The 18720-nt window shown below is 41.5% G+C and overlaps 1 protein-coding gene across 1 annotated transcript in view; it reads left to right on the top strand.

Annotated features, from left to right (window-relative positions):
* ARHGEF18 (Rho/Rac guanine nucleotide exchange factor 18) overlaps window positions 1-18720 on the top strand; it is an 88475-nt gene that overhangs the window by 12496 nt on the left and 57259 nt on the right. The window contains exons 4-10 of the mRNA XM_087701844.1: window positions 6207-6396; window positions 11758-11812; window positions 13361-13415; window positions 14038-14082; window positions 15260-15340; window positions 16253-16358; window positions 16718-16874. Coding sequence (XP_087557970.1) covers window positions 6207-6396; window positions 11758-11812; window positions 13361-13415; window positions 14038-14082; window positions 15260-15340; window positions 16253-16358; window positions 16718-16874 — 689 coding nt within the window. The remainder of the gene's footprint in view (window positions 1-6206; window positions 6397-11757; window positions 11813-13360; window positions 13416-14037; window positions 14083-15259; window positions 15341-16252; window positions 16359-16717; window positions 16875-18720) is intronic.

The raw sequence follows: 18720 nt of genomic DNA, 5'->3' as shown, positions 1-18720 counted from the left end.
TACTGTAATTTAGGCAATTACTCAGGTATGAGGAATATGCTTTATACTAAAATTTTCATACTGATGCCTGAGCTCTGCTCTAATGAGCAAGATTTTCTGCAGTTTCTTTGTTTAAGGAAAGCTTATTTTTCTTCTGCGCTGCTCTTAAGATGCTATTACTTTTCAGGTAAAATAGAGTTTCAGATAGCCAATTTAGGCTCTATGGATTATAGAAAATACTTTCAATGAATATGTATGTATATATGTATGTATGTATGTATGCATGTATATATGTATCAGTGGTGTTATACACTTACCTTCCTTACCGGTTCGCAAATTTGAGTGTGCACATACGCTTTTGGTGAAAAAATGGTCTAAATGAGATGCCATAGAGCCGCACACAGGTGGGTGGGTAGAGCCACCTGTGACTTCTGCTGATGGTTTGGGAGACCCAATCCACACCGGTAGAATATCACCTCTGGTATGTATGTATGTATGTATGTATGTATGTATGTATGTATGTATGTATCGGGGTGGGTTTCTCGCCCCGTTCCAACCGGTTCGGTTGGAACGGGGCCGGCGGCGTCCTCGTGCACGCGCGTGGTGCACGCATGCGTACTAGCGTCTGCGCGACGTTCCAGCTGCTCCTGGATGATCGCGCAGGCGCTGTATGCGTCCTGCGCATGCGTGGAAGCACAGAACTCGTCAAAACCGGGTAAGGACCGCGGGCGGGCGGGCGCGCCCTTTGCCGTTCCCGGAAGTTACTTACTTCCGGGTTCGGCGACCAACTGGTTCGCAGGGACCACTGCGAACCGGTTGAAACCCACCCCTGGTATGTATGTACGTACTGTATGAATTCCCTGCCAGCTGTATTTCTAACCTCTTTTCAGACTGGAATAAGGGCTTTCATATTCCAACTATCCTTTTAAGGACATAGTGATAAAGCAATATATTTTCTGAAATTATCTTATTCTGTGCTATCCTTGATGCTCTCTGAACTTGGCTGTCTAAAGATTTTTCATTACCCAACTAGGTAACATTATCAATGCTACTCTGTTTCCCTGAAAATAAGACCTCTCCAGATAATAAGCCCAATTGGGCTTTTGAGCGCATGCGCTAAAATAAGCCCTCCCCTGAAAATAAGCCCTCCCCGAAAATATTGCAACACAGCAGCAGCCATGAGGTGACCACCCTCACCGCCTCCTGCACCTCAAAAATAATAAGACCTTCCCGAAAATAAGGCCAAATGCTTATTTCGGGGGTCAAAAGAAAATATTTTTGGGGAATATATTTTTGGGGAAACATGGTAGTAAGTGTGGAGTTTGCTCCCTGTTTATACGTTGTTTGGGTGTCTTTATGTGGGTGTCATTTTCTCCTTTGTAGTTCCTTGATTGGGATATTGTTTTCTGTTTGATTTCTTTTTGTCTGGTGTTAATCCCTGCATATCTGGGTGTTGGCTGCTGGAGAGTCTGTTTTCGGTCTGTTTCTGTTCCGACCCCCTCCTCTGTCCAGTAACAAATGCCGAGACAAGCTTAAATGAGAATATCCTTTAATAACAAGCTCAGATTCTCGGTGGCTGAAAGCCAAGTAAACAAACAGATAAGGACCTTGGTAGCAAGGCCGACAAACTTTGGCAGCAATTCAGACAAACTCTGGCTGCAATCCAGCGGGCCAAGTTTGTTTCTCTTTAGTCAAAGCGTTGACTTCTGCAAGAAGCGTGTGGCACAAGCAGTCTCTTTTATAGTCTGGAGAGGAGCCTAATGACCATCAGCTGAGCGTAATTACCTCCTGTAATTACGTAGTTGTTCTTGATGCCGAGTAGCCCTTCGATGGCGTGCATCCCGGAACAACTCACAGTTGGTTTCTGGATCACTCTCCCTTGTCTCCTCCCCACTGATCCAAGGCTCAGGCGCCACCTGGTGGCCAACCAGTCTCTCTGCGCCCTACTTGGAGTCGGAACCCTGTCCAGGGTCCTCCACATCCTCCAGGGCTGACTCATAGGGCCTCTCGCTGTTGGAGTCTGGTGACAGCTCCAACGGCTCCTGCTGGGCCACAACAGTTTCCTTCTTAGCTTTTGTACTGTCCCGTTTGAATGTGGTATATCTCTATTGATGGCTGATTTGCCTGAGTGCTAAGCTTCCAGGAATTCTCTAGCATTTTTGGATCTAGCATGCTTGATCTAGCATGCTAAAACTTTCCCAATGGTTGAATCTGTCCATATTATGAGATTAAGAGGTTTTCATTGTGTCTTTTGACTGTTAATTGGTGTTCATGGATGTGCTATGTTAGTCTTCTGCCTATCTACTCTACATAGCAGCTGCTACATTCTTACATTGGATGTTGTACATGATGCCTTTGTTTTTGTGTATGCTTTGGTGATATCATGTGGTTGTAATAATCGGTTGGTTGTTTCTGAGATATTGTTGATATATGGTAGTATTATCTTTTTCATAGCCTGGGTTGGATGTGCTTTAGTGGGTTGAGTGCTCAGTACTAGACACAGTTTATATCTATTGGAATAAATCCCCAAGAAGATCTTGTGGAACCCATTGTCTGCTTGTTCTTAAATCACCACAAAATCTTGTTCATTTTAAAGAATGGCAAGTTTCTGCAACTAGTGCTTTCCAAATGTGCTTTCATGACTATGCTCCTGCTGGAAGCTGCTGGATTATATTAAGTGTGATGTGTATTATATTGCTTGAATGATATGGTCTTACATGACTCAATTGCTGAACAGAGATCTGAATTTAGTTGCCTGTGTGAAGCAAATAACTTGCAAATATTGGTTTTGAATACAATAAACATGGGAAGCTGGGTTTCACATTCCCCTAGTCATGTAGCTCATTGGGTGATAATTGTGTCAATTTGTTGTTGTTGTTGTTGTTAGCTGCGAAATCATGTCTGACCCATTGCGACCCCATGGACAACGTTCCTCCAGGCCTTCCTTTCTCTACCATCCCCTGGAGTCCATTTAAGCCCAAGCCGACTGCTTCAGTGATTCCATCCAGCCACCTCATTCTCTGTCGTCCTCTTCTTCTTCTGTCCTCAATCTTTCCCAGCATTAGGCTCTTCTGCAGTGAGTCCTTCCTTCTCATTAGGTGGCCAAAGTATTTGAGTTTCATCTTCAGGATCTGGCCTTCTAAAGAGCTGTCAGGGTTGATCTCCTCTAGGACTGACCAGTTTGATCGCCTTGAAGTCCAAGGGATCCAGTTACTCCATCCTTTCTGTTAATTTAATCCTAGAATATAAAAATAATAAAATAATAAATAATACATTTTTTTTCTTCCTAGCGTTTTCCCCTAAGTGCAAGGTTCACTTTTTCCCCCTGGATCAACCAAGTGTTGATGCAACCAAGAGTGTTGGATGCGAACAAAGGAAACAAATGTGTTCTGTGGTCACAAATCAACTTAATTTCTGCATAAGCGATTTATAACATCTTCTAAAGTTATCCAACTGTAGTGCCAAAATAACAGTGCAATGGACAGGCTTTATATCACTTCAATAACAGCTAAATGAGGCTATGAGGATGTTGTAAGTTGTTAGTGAGGAAATGAACACTGTGGGTTTGCGGAGCTTACTTTAATAAACACACAGAATTCACAGAAGATTCTCCTTTTAACCCAAGAACTCGTATCTCAAAAGAACTTACCTTTTGATTTACCTAGCCTATGAAGTTAATTTGTAAAGTGTTTCATTTTATTTGCACCCATTCAGGTTTTGCAAAACTACATTCTGATTTTCTAAATACCCAAATTCTGGCTAGTATCAGCTAAAATGCCACTATACAGATATTTGCAACATGCCTTTCAAAAGGAAAAGGGGCTGTCTTAAAAATAAGAATTGCTATCAATGCTTATAATGAGGAAAAGCTGTCAGGTGTTGAATTAGAACAGGGGTGTCAAACTCAAGGCCCGAGGGCTGGATCCAGCCCGCGGGGTGCTTAGATCTGACCCACAGGGCCACCCTGGAAACAGTCCATTTTTGCTGGCAGAGCTCCTGGGCCATCACAGGCACCCCTGACATGAGTGATGTATAGCTGGCCACCCCCACCCCACTTCCCGAGGTCAAACACAATGCTTATGCAGCCCTCAATGAAATCGAGTTTGACACCCCTGAATTTGAATATTTGTTTAATTTCGGGAGTGCAACTAACCCTGGGCATTCCTTTTTAAGGACTCAGCTGTAACAATCTCGTGAGTGGATGTCTCCCTATTTTACTGCCAACTCTGAACAAGCGATATTGATTTTATAGCGCCAGAAGAGGGGTTATTTTAAACTCGCTCCTCCTTATAAGGTTCCTGAGGAATTATCTGCTCTTGGGATCTTGGCAAAGCTTTCTGTCTTAGGCTTTCTGGACTTCTCCTGTGGCTAGGCAGACCTTATGCCAGGTATAAAAAATGGGGGTGGGAGTGGGGGAGGCTGATCAAGTTTGGGAGTTGTACCTCCCCACTAAGTCTCACAATGGATCGTCAGAGATTCAGAGATCACTTCTGTGATCAAGAGCAGCTTGTGCTCTGTGACTCCCTTTCTCTTGAGCTCCTCCATCAACTCTTTAAAGATGTTCTTTAATAAAACAAATAGAAATAAACCACATGATCTTAAATTACTTGTTAGAAGAACATGCCAAAAAACATCAATTCTCAATCAGTGCCCCAACAGACCCCGAGTTATTCTTGTGAATATGCTATAAAAGCAATCTAAATAAATTTAACAGGGAACCTGGCATCTTTACTCAGCTTAAGCCGAGAAGAAATGTACAGTTATATACTAATTCTGCATGCAATAATTTTGCTTGAAACTTTATAAAAAGTTTTACTTGCAAGCAAGAAGGGTCAGCTAAGGATTAATATCCCAGAGTGCTTTTCAAAAGGCAACTGGACTCTCTTGGTTTTCTTCTTCAAAATAGTTTGCTTCTCATTCATGAAGCTTCTTCAAATGTCCAGTTGCCTTTTGTGTTTTACTATATTTTATTTTCATTTTCATACACTCACATGTATACACCATACAGTATTAAACAATAATTGCATCAATTCCTCTTGTCGACAATGCCCCAGAAAATAAAAGCCCAATATACCTCTTCCATTCTCCATACACCTCTTTCTTCCACCACCCTCCAACTTTCTATCTTCCCTCCATCATCCCCCTCTACCCTACTTCCCCTCGCCCTCTACCACTCCTCTCTCCAGATCCACTCCCCCCTTCCTTTTTGCCTTCCCCCACCCACCCTCTCTCCCATCCCTCTCTACCCATCCTTCTTCTTTCCTACTCCTCCTCCCCTTGGTGTATTTCCACTATATGTTAATGTACTTGGCTTATCCTATTTTTAAAGAAAAATTAGAGAAAAACAGTATACATGTGAAGTCACATTGCATTGAGATCTAACACATCGTGTCTAGCCTAATATATATCCCTCCCTCCCTCCACCTTCCCCCCCCAGTTGCCTTTTGAAATGCACCTTTGGGACAATCATGACATGCATGATTGAGAATGAATAATAGGTATGTTAAGCCATATTGGGTGAGGCAAATGCATTAAATGTCAAGATTGTAAACAAAAATATAATAAGCTAAAAAATAGTTTTCTGTCACCTAATTCACAGCATGCTTGCTTAACTTAACTTACCCACCAGGACTCTCAGGCAATATCCATGAGGATTCAAAGTTTTCTTCTCTTTTCTTTTTATAGCTAATGAATTTTCAAAGTTCTTCAGGATATTATTATAAGAATACTATTACTATAATAATTGAAGAAATACAGCAGGAAAAAAAAATCAAAGAAATTGCACTTAATCAAAGCATAGCAACATAGAATCTATTTCCCCCACTTGTTTTAAAACGGGTTCCTAGAATGCTTAACTCTGCATTTTAAGGCATCAGTACAAAAAACGAGAAAACCCCTTAAAAGTGTCAATAGGATAGAACAGAACAGAACAGAACAGAATTCTTTATTGGCCAAGTGTGATTGGACACACAAGGAATTTGTGCATAAGCGCTCAGTGTACCTAAAAGCTGTAAGTGATAAATCATGATCACAGTTGTCATAAAAAACATTCATCATAAATCATAAAATGCAACATTTAGTGATAATTATAGGCTTATACTAAATAAGCAATCAACATAAATCATACTAAGATGCTAAATAAAAGTGTCTTAGGTCTGGTCGAGAGTTAAGACTGTTGTGTCCTTGAAATGTTTCTTCTGCTGTGATTCAATTTTATTCCCCATCAGGTTCAGTCTGGATGCATCAGAGCTAGGGAGTGACACAGAAAGGGAGGAAGAAAAGGAGAAGAGTCTCCCTGATTTCTCCCCACCTCTGTCTTGGTCAGGACTAGAAACTTGGAGTGCTAGCGGTGTGATCAAGACGGAAGATGAGCCTTTGGGCCAAAATCTGGGCCTTGTGGAAAAGCCTGGGAATGTGGTGAGTCTTGGCTGTTTCCTTGGCTGCCCTGCATTATGGAGTGAATGTGGCACCCACCTAACCTGCCAATGAGAGCACCCAGATTAGCTTCTTTGCTTCAGTCAGCTGTCTCAAGTGCCTCCCGGTCCTTTAAAAAAAAACCCAAAAGCTAGTTAACACCATGGCTTGAGGCTTTACCAAAGTATGTTTATGTGTGTGAGATAACTCAGACCTGGTAACATAACCATTAAAAGAAGAGCCTAAAACTTAATGCAAAAAAGTCCCAGGTGTAACCTTCTGCATCTCCAGATAAGGATTAGTTAGCAAGTAACAATAGCAATAGCACTTAGACTTATATACTGCTTTACAGTGCTTTACAGCCTTCTCTAAGTGGTTTACAGAGACAGTTTACTGCCCCCAACAATCCGGGTCCTCATTTTACCCACCTTGGAAGGATGGAAGGCTGAGTCAATCTTGAGCCTGGTGGGATTCGAACTGTCAAATTGCAGGCAGCTGGTAGGCAGCAGAAGTAGCCTGCAGTACCGCATTCTAACTACTGCGCCACCACGGCTCAGTTCCTTTGCCTGTCTAATATGTAAAAGTGCTATCAGTGGAAAAGACAATCCAGGCTAAGTAGACTGATGACCTGATCTGTGAAACAGACAGCGATTTATTTTTGAATTGGGACCCGCATTTTCTCCCAGCATTGGAAAGTTGCAGGATAGTACAAAATAAAACAAAACAACTTAAAAAAAAAAACCCCAATAACACAATATTATAAACCAATCCAGTGAGACCACACCATTTTTAACATGAAAGCAACCAATCAACATTGATGCATTTAAAACAATACCCTGAAATAAAACCAAGTGTATATACGGTATTTTTTGGAGTATAAGATGCACCTCCCCCGCATAGAGGGAGAAAATCTGGGTGCGTCTTATACACTGAATACAGCATTTTTGGCCTCCTGAAACCCCGCCCCCTTGCAAAAATGGCCGTGCATAGCCTTTAGGAGGCTTCCAGAGTGCTCCTGGGGGCTGGGGAGGGCAAAAATGAGTGAAAAATGCGCTGTGTTTTGCTCGTTTTTGCCCCCCCAACCCCCAGGAGCACTCTGGAAGCCTCCTAAAGACGATGCATGCCGGCCCCCTTTAAAAAAAAAAAACGGGCCTGTTTTCACAAAAAAATGGGCCATTTTGGGGAGGTCTGCAGAGTGCAAAAACTTTTTTTTTTTAAATTTGCCTCTTCAAAATCTTGGTGCATCTTATATTCCAAAAAATACAGTAATTGAAAACAATGGTTAATCTGGACGTGTCCGCTAAATACCAGTAGGGTAGAAGAATCAAATTCCTCTATTAAGTAGAAAGGTATGTAAACTTCTTTTAATGGTCATCAAATTTTCACAACTACAAGAAAGATGATTGCAGAGTTGTGGGATCAGGTCCCTTAGGGTGTGGAACCTGGAAATGAAAACCAAAGGGAGGATGTCCTGTCCTAGTGCCTGGGGGGCTTTAAGGGTCTGGATGAGAAAACAGACTATAACTGAATCTAGCCAGGCTGAATGGGCTTTGGGTGTTTGGAATCTTCTAAATCTGGGTGTTTTTTAAAAAACAAACAAACCATATTTAGTACTGGGTGGGGCCCCAAACAGATCCTGTATGTAATCTGGAGGTCCTTCTGGATTTAGAACGTAATGGAACAGGTAGCAATCAGACCCAGGAGGATTTTTGCACAATTTTGCATTGGGCATCGCAGCTATGCCTGTTCCTTGACCGTGAGGCTCTGCTCAGAGTTATCATGCCAGCTCCTCCTTCAGAGTCCCTAATAAATTTACACCAATTGAATCAGGAGTGGGTTCCTGCCACCATTACTACTGGTTTGGTATCCGGAAAATTTTGCGCATGTGCACAACATTAAAAAAGGGAAAATACATTTTTTCAACAAAGATTGTTCTGTGCATGTGCAGAACGGAAAATCAAGATGGGCATCGCCGAGGACATAACCGGTACGGTCACGTGTCTGCCAGAGTTACTACCTATTCAGCCAAACCATACCGTACTGGTAGGAAGCCACCTCTGAAGTGAATATTTGCATCCCTAAGCGTAGAATCAATAAATGGGTGCAAGGTCAGCTGGTCTTCAAAGATGGAGAACCGGTAGGGACATTTTGAGTAGTTCGGAGAACCAGCAAATACCCCTCCCTCTGGCTGGCCCCACCCCTGATCTATTCACTGCCTCCAGAGTCCCAGCTGATCGGCTGGGTCTTCTTCTGTTGCCATGTACAAGAGAACAGAGCTGGAAAGCAGGTTAGTAGAATGGGGAGGGAAGGGGGATTTTGCAGTATCCTTCCCCTGCCATGCCCACCAAGCCACACCCACAGAACCGGTAGTAAAAAAAAAATTGAATCCCACCACTGAGGTGGAGGTAATTGGGGAAATCTAGGAGCCCAGAAGACAATTTGGGAGAAAGGGTTAGGGGAATTTAAAGTGTAAAATAGGTGTGTTAAACTTTGTAGGGGTTTAACACATCTATTTTTCACCTTTTTAGGCAACAAACTGGAAACTGCCCAAAAAAATGATGGTTTGCTGCTAAATCTGAGGTGTGTTCTAATAGATGCCAAATGGGGGCTGCCTATTCTTGTGCTAAAAGTGAACAGAGTGTCCCAGGGTTCAAGGAACACATTAGCATGACATCATCTTAAGGAAAGAAGGGGCCAGGGGCTGACTGTGGTTGAGATCATGAGCTAGTCATGTTCACATTCCAAGCTAAGCTAGAGGGGAAAGAAGAAAGCCAGCCAATTTCCACAATATGAGCCTGGCTATATCTTGACCCATTTTCAAGGAGAACATCACAAATCACTTCGAAATCCTGAAACATTGATAAAGAAACAGAGGGATTGGATTAAGAAAATTACTATGAGAAGAGACCGCCAAAGACCAAGAAAAAGAAGAAAACAAACTGGGTGTTAGAACACGGGGTGAAAATTATTAAGTGGATTGAAGCCAGAGCAAAGAAAGTTCTCAGGAAGGAATTTGACCCAAAATATTAAGAGAGCTGTTAGAAGAGGCAAAAAAGCAACACATGTAGTCCTCAACTTACAACCACAATTGAGCCCAAAGTTTAGTCAGAAATTTGTTAGGTGGGTTTTGCCCCATTTTACGACTTTTCTTGCCAGAGTTTGATAAGAGTGACTCACTGCAGTTGTTAAATTACTAACCCGGTTGTTAAGTGAATCTGGTTTCCTCATTGACGTTGCTTGTCAGAAGGACGCAAATGGGGATCACATGACCTTGGGCCATGCAACTGTCATAAGTGTGAGTCAGTTGTCAAGGGTCTGGATTTTGATCACGTGACCATGGGGGAATGCTACAATGGCCGTAAGTGTGGGGAAAAAAACGGTCATAACTCACTTTTCTTCAGTGCCGTTGTACATTTGAACGGTCACGAAATGAACTGTTGTAAGTCGAGGACTACCTGTATTACAACATCTATAGGGAATTGACTTCCAAAAGATCTCTGGACTCAGAAGATTTCAACCCCTAATTTGTCTGCTAAAGGACACCAATGGATAGATAATTACTGATTCCAAGAAAGTAAAACAAAGATAGAAGGAATATACTGAAATCCTGTACAGTGCAAATATCAATGTTTAAGATACTGTATCTTAGAACTGTGATGGTGAACTTATGGCACACAGGCCAGGGTTGGCACACAGAGCCCTCTCTGTTGGCACGTGCACCATCGCCAGCTGCTCTTCTGGTTTCTGACACGCCAGCCAGCTGGTCTTTGCGGGCACTGGAGCACTGGAAAATGGCCCAAAAATGCCTACAAATGGCTTGAAAATGGTCTGAAAAACAGCCTGAAAATGGCCAAAAAATGCCCCAAAAGCAGACCATTTTTCAGGCCATTTTTGGGCCAAAACGGTCCCAAAAACAGCCAAAAAAACAGGCATGCACACGCCGCCCACCTGGTCTTGGGGTTTCTGGCGATCCAACATGCGCACATGCACACACATGCATGTGCATTCTGGTTTGGGCACCTGGTGCCAAAAAGGTTTGCCATCACTGCCTTAGAAAATATTCCCTACTTACAAGAACCTCTAGCATTTTAAGATGAAGTTAGATCAGCGCTCTGGTCATTACCAAATTAGAAGGCTCCAGGAATTGTGGAGTAGCTACAGAAATATAGTAAGAAACAGAAGATGAATCGATAAGGATTCTAACTAAATTATAGCAGCTAATTTGGAGATTGGCACAGAGGAAGAAGCCACTCTACATATCAATATCAAAGATAGGGAGTTAATAGGGTGTGCAACTCCCATATCATTTCACGTGCTAGCAAAATAAAGTTTAGGATAATCCAATGCAGATTAGAACTCTACGTGGAACTGGAGATGCTACATGTCCAAGATGGCTTTAGAAAAGTTTGACATTATTGTTAATGTGCCTAGATAATTGAAATTAAAAAAAAGCAAACATTACCAAAAAAATTCACTCCAGCAGGGTGCTAACACCAATTGCAGGAGAACACAAGCAAGAAAATTGTATTTCCCTAGGTTCTCTCTGTAGGTTTCTCATTTAGGGAGTTTCATGGTGGGAATCCAGTATGAGTGATACGGTGGCCTAGAGGTGGAGCTCTTGCCTCGCAATCAGGAGGCTGTGAGTTTGATCCTAGGTAGAGGCAGATAGTCATGATGAGACTATATCTGCTGAACAAAGCTCCATGTTGGCAACAGGAAGGGCAACTTTGCTCAGTAACCAAGAAAGAAACCACTCAACTCCATTTTGCAGAATTAAGAGTGCTTTTACTGGCCATGAGTAGATAGTAGCTAGGCAAAGCAAGATCTGAGGCAAAAGCGAGCGTAATCATAGATATCAATATGTAACCCATTCCCCTCCCCTTGGTAACACCATCCCATAGTCCAATCCAAACACCCCACAGGTGTCATGTGGGAGACATCTTCAAAAAGCATCATCAGGCTGGTATGCCGGACAGCTGGCCTTGGCGGCAACTCCTTTATCTGCCGCAGTAGATGGTGAGAACAAAACTCCCTTTTACAGTCACTCCTGTGTTGACACTTCCCCACCCACATACAATGCCCCCCCCCTCCGTTTCAATGGCAGCCGAAAGCAAGCAGCAAAACAGAGGCTGACATCTGGCCAGTAAATACTCAACTCCTTTTAGTGCTTAGACTCCACCCCACAAGGGATTATGTGGTTGTTAAAAGATGATGATGATGATGATGATGATGATGATGATGATGATGATGATGGGAACAGGGTGGTGGCCTAAATCGATTTAGCTATACTGTTACTATGTTCTTAGTGAAAATATGTGCAGGGTTAAAGAGAGCAGTGCTAATGGGTTGCTCTCTCTCTTTTAGGATAGTGACAACAGTGGGAAGCGGCTGAGGTCTACTTCTATCTCATGTTCCTGTGGTAATGTCCCCTCTCAACATGTACCCCAAAGCCTGGAAGTCCCGCTTCCAATCTCAGTGGGTTAGTAGCCCTCTTCAATTGGTAGTTAACAGATTTTCTGGAAAAAAGAGATGCTATCAGATGCAAACATATGATGGGAATATTGCTTTTGATGTAACACCTTCCAACAGAGGGACATCTCTTAAGCCAAAGCTGCCGATTGTAGGAACAGGATTGATGGACTTCTAGAAATGGTTAAGCTATAGAAATAACTGGATGGAAGAAAGCAAATTTAAAATTCCCCGCTTTGTACAAGATGTAAATTGTTCAGTTATGAAGTTAGACAAGTTTTACATTCTTTTATTTATTTTTTAAAAAGATAGCAATAGCAATAGCAATAGCAATAGCAGTAGACTTATATACCGCTTCATAGGCCTTTCAGGCCTCTCTAAGCGGTTTACAGAGAGTCAGCATATTGCCCCCAACAATCTGGGTCCTCATTTTACCCACCTCGGAAGGATGGAAGGCTGAGTCAACCCTGAGCCGGTGAGATTTGAACCGCTGACCTGCTGATCTAGCAGTAGCCTGCAGTGCTGCATTTAACCACTGTGCCACCTTGGAAGAACAGTCAATATGTTCCTGAGATATTAAGTATAGTTTTTATGTCTGTCTACTGGTAAGAATTCATATCTCACTGTTATCACTGCACAAAAATATTAGAAAAAATATATGTTAAAGAATGAACTTAACATATAAATGTTCCTACAAATAGGTTCGGTAGCAGCCGCTTGTATTTCATTTCTAACTTATTCAAAAACATTTTACACTGGATTTGACCAAGAGAGGAAATGTGTTTGTCTGCTTTTATTTTTGACTTTGTCTTTGACAATGGGGCAAATATGCCACTTTGTTTGCTTCTAGCTTCTTTTGGAGAGTAGTTAAGTTCATATGCAGCTATAGTGGGGTTTGGCTTTTGCTTAGTGCAGGGGTATCAAACTCAAGGCCCGGGGGCCGGATCCAGCCCGCTGGGTGCTTAGATCTGGCCTACAGGGCCGCCCTGCAAACAGTGAAGGACCGGCCCATGGTACCTCTGCCAGTGAAAATGGGTTCCTGAGCTCCAATTTTGGCTGGGACAGCCTCCTGCAACCCTCTGCCAGTGAAGACAGAGCATGGGAAGGCAGCATGCAGCCCTTCCGAGCACTGTTTTCACTGGCAGAGGGTTGCAGGAGGCCATCGCAGCCAAAAATGGAGCTGGGGAGCCTGCTTTTGCTGGCAGAGTGCTCGGGCTACCACAGGCACTCCCGACACAAGTGATGTCGAATTGGCGCCTCTCCCCGCCTCTCCCGAGGTCAAACACAACCCTGATGTGGCCCTCAATGAAATCGAGTTTGACACCCCTGGCTTAGTGTGATATTTGAACCTATACATAATAGTTTAATGTTACGTATGAACCAGAGCCCCGTGGTTTATTCAAAAAATAATATTTAAAAATTCCTGTGGGAAGCTAGAGAACTGAAGAAGGATTCTAAGGTTCTTTCATATCCCAATCTTTTCAAAATTGCATTTTAGGGATTGTGCCACCTGTGCTGGATATGATTCAAAAGGACCATGTAGCCCCAGAAGTGTAAGTGCCTGAATGAAAAAAAAAACCCTATCCTTCTTCCCCTTGAAAATTTACCTCTTCTATCTGTAGTCTAAAGCAGTGTTTTTCAACCTTTTTTGTGCAAAGGCACACTTTTTTCATGAAAAAAAATCACGAGGCACACCACCATTAGAAAATGTTAAAAAAATTTAACTCTGTGCCTATATTGACTATATATAAAGTAATTCTCCCACGGCACACCTTACACTATGTCACGGCACACTAGTGTGCCGCGGCACAGTGGTTGAAAAACACTGGTCTAAAGAAACCCTGTTCATTGTTCTGGCATTTTATCCTGTCTGGGGATATTGCATTTAATTGATAATTTAAGAAACATTTTCTACTTGAGTTGAATCCTGGGCATTTTTACATGTTTTCTGGACTGACACCCTTTGGGGGGGGGGGGGAGCATTTTTGGTAGAAATTAAAAAATAGATGAAAAATATTAAGTTGTTTGTTCAAATTTTGGAACTCTAGGAGGAAGAAAGCATTTGGGAAATAGGGACAATTTAGTACCATTGACTCCTGCTTGAAGTAGCTCTTTAGCAGAGAGGTAGGGAATTGCTCCTAAAAGTGCATCTGATTTAATTACATTTTCTAACAGGTTAATGGTTCAGGAGGTGCTGAAGGAGCTAGCACAGTATCATAGGTAAGTGTTGAAAACTCCCAAAGTAGCATCTATTATCCCTTTACATAATTATTGCCTGGTAGGTCCAGAGTGGCTAGTGCAGGTGATAGAAAACTCCTGGGAAAATATAGAAAGACATTCAAATTATCTTAATAGAGAGGTCAGCAAAAATAGATTATTCTGGATTTGTTTTTAACACCACCATATTTGGCTAGGTATCTTTCTTATTTCCAAAGAGTGGATTGGAAGACTGATATTTAAAAGTTTTAGACCCCAGTCTGGCTATAGTACAGCATTTTACAAATTCTTCTTTTTAAAAACGCTATTTGTATTAATTAATTATATTTAGGAACTCCCAACTCCCTCATAGAGGGATTGGATGGTATGCAAATAAAACATTAAAAGCATAAATACAGTATATAAAATTTTAAAGAGGCAAGGATTAACAACAATTAATTAAAAGGTGGGGGAGGGTTTTCGGGGAGTTAAACCGCCCTATGGCTGCATGTTCCTCTCTGCGCCCCAAACAAGGTCACAGAGCTATTTTCACACCTTTCTGGAAGGCTAGGAGAGGAGGAGCAACCTCACCTCGGGGGAGAGTGTTCCACAGGGCGGGGCAATAGCAGAGAAGGCACTCTTTCTGGACCCCGCCACACAGAATTAATGTCAATGTATCATGACATTAATTGATATAAGAACAGAAAAATGGTGGTGGTTCCTATGTTATTGAATATCAGCACTGTAATTTAAGCAATAGGGACGCAGTGGCTGAGTGGCTAAGATGCTGAGCTTGTCAATCAGAAAAGTCGGCAGTTCGAATCCTTAGTGCCACGTAATGGAGTGAGCTCCTGTTACGTGTCCCAGCTTTTGCCAACCTAGTGGTTCAAAAGCACGTAAAAATGCAAGTAGAAAAATAGGGGCCACCTTTGGTGGGAAGGTAACAGTGTCCCGTGTGCCTTCGGCATTTAGTCATGGTGGCGACATGACCATGGAGACATCTTCCGACAGCGCTGGCTCTTTGGCGTTGAAACGGAGATGAGCACTGCCCCCTAGAGTCAGGACCGACTAGCACATATGTGCGAGGGGAACCTTTATATTTACCTTTACTAATTTAAACCAGCAGTTTGCTCCATCAGTATCTTAACTTTTTAGGTTGCCTTTATTATAATGCCTTTTTTTAACTGTGTTTCCTTGCCAGTGCTAAACAGGTGTTGTACTCACCTGAAGGTAAAAGTGAAACCCAGCAAAACTTGACTTGGTTTGAATTCCTGTCTAATGAGTAAGTTACCTCTGTATCTATGTGCATAATATTACATTTTTGTCCCCAAAAGGGGTAGTGTTGAATATACAGCTAGTCCTTGACTTATAACCGTAATTGAGCCTGGTATTATGATCATAAGCCATTGTGGTCATAAGTCAAGGCATATCACATGACCAGACCCATTTTTGGGGGGACAGTTTTTGTGGCAATTATTATGCCAATAATGCAGTCGTTAAATGAATCCATTTTCCTTAATAGGTGTTCAAAAACGGGGTGTAAGTAGCTCTGGGGATGTCTGGTGCAACTTCAAATGGTTGTTAAGCAACCAGTCATACATTGAGGATTACTTGTACAATGATAGTGCTCATGAAAATATGGGATCCGTTCTGTATCTTTGCATTTCTTCAGTATAGGATTGAGAAGATTGTATAGTGGTTAAAAGGGTGAAGTAGAAATCAAGAGACTATGAGTTCTAGTCCACGAAAGCCAGCTGGATAACTTAGGGCCAGTCACTCTCTCTCAACCCAATCCACCTCACAGGGTTGTTGTAAGCCAGGAAGAAGCAGCATTATGTATGCTCACCACCTTGAGTTATTTATAAACATAATAAAGATGGGGTATGTCAGGCTCAGCAGCTCTGCTGGTTGCCTACTTTATAATTTTGGCACCAAGAAAAAACTTATTTTCTAAGGCCTTTGTTAGATGTTTTAGCTTTAGACTGGATGAGATATTTAGCCCTCCTTATTTATCAATTTGGTTTTCTCTGCCTGTCATTTCTATTGGTTAAAATATAGCATATTTATATTTTGTTAACTATTTTGGAAGCTTTTTGAATGGAAGACATAAGAAATTAAGTCATCTAAAATAGATTCCCTCTAGCTAAATTTATTGATTTCCCTCTTTTCATCCTTCCCTACTTACGTACAACAGGTGTGACGAGAGTCCAAGGAATGACAAAACTGAAAAGGGCACAAAGGTGAAGCGCCGACTGAGCAATCTGCGCAACCGTGTCACTGGATCATGGCAGAAGGAGAAGGTGAGAGGGCTGTCTATAAACCACTCGACACAATGAAACCTACGGTTTTATATCAGAAGTTTATAATGAAGGTGTCATAAGAAAGAAGAATTAAGCAGGAATAATGCCTCAAAGGTGGAGCCCCCTATTTTCTTTACAGAATGTCTCAGATTCAATCCCCTAATTTGCATTAAAACAATCAAATAAAAAGCGTAGAAAAATCTCTTTGCTGTGGCCCTAGAGAGATCAAAGAGAAAAATATAAATATCCTTAAAATAATGTTCCAAGAACTGAATTGGAAAGGAATATATTGTGAATGGACTTTCGATAATATTTAGTTGTACAAAATCTTGACATTATGGCATTTTCTGTTCCCTTAGGGTAAGAATAAAGATCGGGAGAAGGAGGCTGTGGAGGCAAAGGAACGAACACAGGCACTGCATGGGCATGAACTAGCATTAGGCGCCTTCTCTAATGGCACCTGTTGCTCTCTCTGTGGCAAAATCCTGCTGAACAAAACGGGGCTACAATGCCTGAGTGAGTAGCTCCCTCCTGGGTCACAGTGTGAGAATCTGTCTATCTCCTGGCTAGCTTGGTTTTACATTGTCCACTAAGAGAGTTTCTGAGTTCTGTTTTCTTCCTCCTCCACTGCACTATCTCAGATGTCATCCCATCTCTGTATAGGTAGTCCTCGACATATGACCACAATTTCTGTTGTTAAGTGAGGCATTTGTTAAGTGAGTTGTGCCCCATTTTACGACCTTGCTTGTCACAACTGTTAAAAGAATCACTGCAGTTGATATGTTAGTAACCTGGTTGTTAAGTGAATCTGCTTCCCTATTGACTTTGCTTGTCAGAAGGTTGCAAAAGGGGATCATATGACTCTGGGACACAGCAACAGTCATAAGTATGAACCAGTTGCCAAGCATCTGAATTTTTAACACATGATCATGGGGATGCTTCAAAGTAACTGTGAAAAACAGTGATAAGTCATTTTTCCCCCGGTATCATTGTAACTTTGAACAGTCACTAAACGAACTGTTATAAGTCGAGGACTATCCGTACGTAAGGTGGCCACTTCCTATTCTGACATTGTTCTGTACGGAAAGCATTTTTAGTATTCAATACACAGTTTTTGGTTATGTGCATGCTTTGTTCATCTGCAGGAAAACTTGTACTATATTCTTTAACTTATGCTGTTGACTAAATTTTGGTATATTATGCTAAATGCCTTTTCTATTAACTATGCTTCAGTCCTAACTGTGGGGTACCACTGAACACTTCCTGAATGGTTGATTCTCTGATACAAATGATCACAGACTCTTTAAATACAATTCTACTGCAGGCAAAGCATAACAACTAGTAAAACTTTTTGAATTTATTTTAAATAATGTTCTAGTCAACTACAATAATATATCATAATATTTCCTTTTAATTTTGCTTTGTTTTCTGTTTAGGCTTCAAATAATGTAGACAAGAAAGTTAAAAGATAATAATTACATGTAAAAGTGCATGCAAATCCGATGTTGAGAAACACTTTCTGCATGAAAATCAGACTGCAATATCATTAACTATGATGAATAAAAATAATAGATGATTAATATAGTAACCACAAGGCAGTAGTCTCTTAGTAAATTAGAATAGCATACTGCAGTAGCAAAAGTATAATTGCCTCCATTACATAAAGCAACAGAAACAGCTAAGTCATTTTAAAGATTAACAAGTTTTGCTGGAAATTATGTTCTTTATTATTACACATACACACTATCTCAAGTAAATAATGGCTAGTTATGCAGCCCCAAAACCGTAATTTTACATTTATATTTTTACACATTCGTTGTTTTACTTTTTTTAGTACTATTCTTTATATTAGTTTAAATTTCCTTCTTTCCAGCGAAGATTCTCATCAGACCCCCACAAAGCCATTAAGCTCTTTCCCTATCCTCTTGGGCAAATTGTTGTCATGCTTTGCTCCCTGAAAATCTCATGTGATGGAAATTGGAGAGCTAAAAAAAGATCTGAAAGGAGACATTAAATCATATGTACATGTATTTCGTTGCCTTGGCTACCAAGAAAAAAATAGTTTTTTCTTCTAAAGGTGCCCGACTTTAAAAAAAACGAATGACTGGTGGATACTTAAAATCCTTAAAATAAATGCTTAGCCTTTAATGATAAATTTCACGGATATAGAATTATCATCTTAGCCACAAGGGTGGGAAAAAACCCACAAAACTAGGCAGACGCGGTTACCAAGGCAACCAGCTTTTAGACGAGACGGGTAGGGAACCGCTATCTCGCGAGACTTCGCAGTTCCGCGAGAGGACGACCTCAGAGACTCTTTGATTTTGGAGTTCGCCTGAAGGGGCGGGGCTGGGAGCTGAGC

This window comes from Thamnophis sirtalis, unplaced genomic scaffold (assembly GCF_051295495.1).
Source record: "Thamnophis sirtalis isolate CommonGarterSnake01/CBP01778 unplaced genomic scaffold, rThaSir2_p1.2 scaffold_1, whole genome shotgun sequence".
In the NCBI taxonomy this organism is placed as follows: domain Eukaryota; kingdom Metazoa; phylum Chordata; class Lepidosauria; order Squamata; family Natricidae; genus Thamnophis; species Thamnophis sirtalis.
Note: the sequence above shows the minus strand (reverse complement) of the source record. Positions and strands in the feature narration are given on the sequence as shown.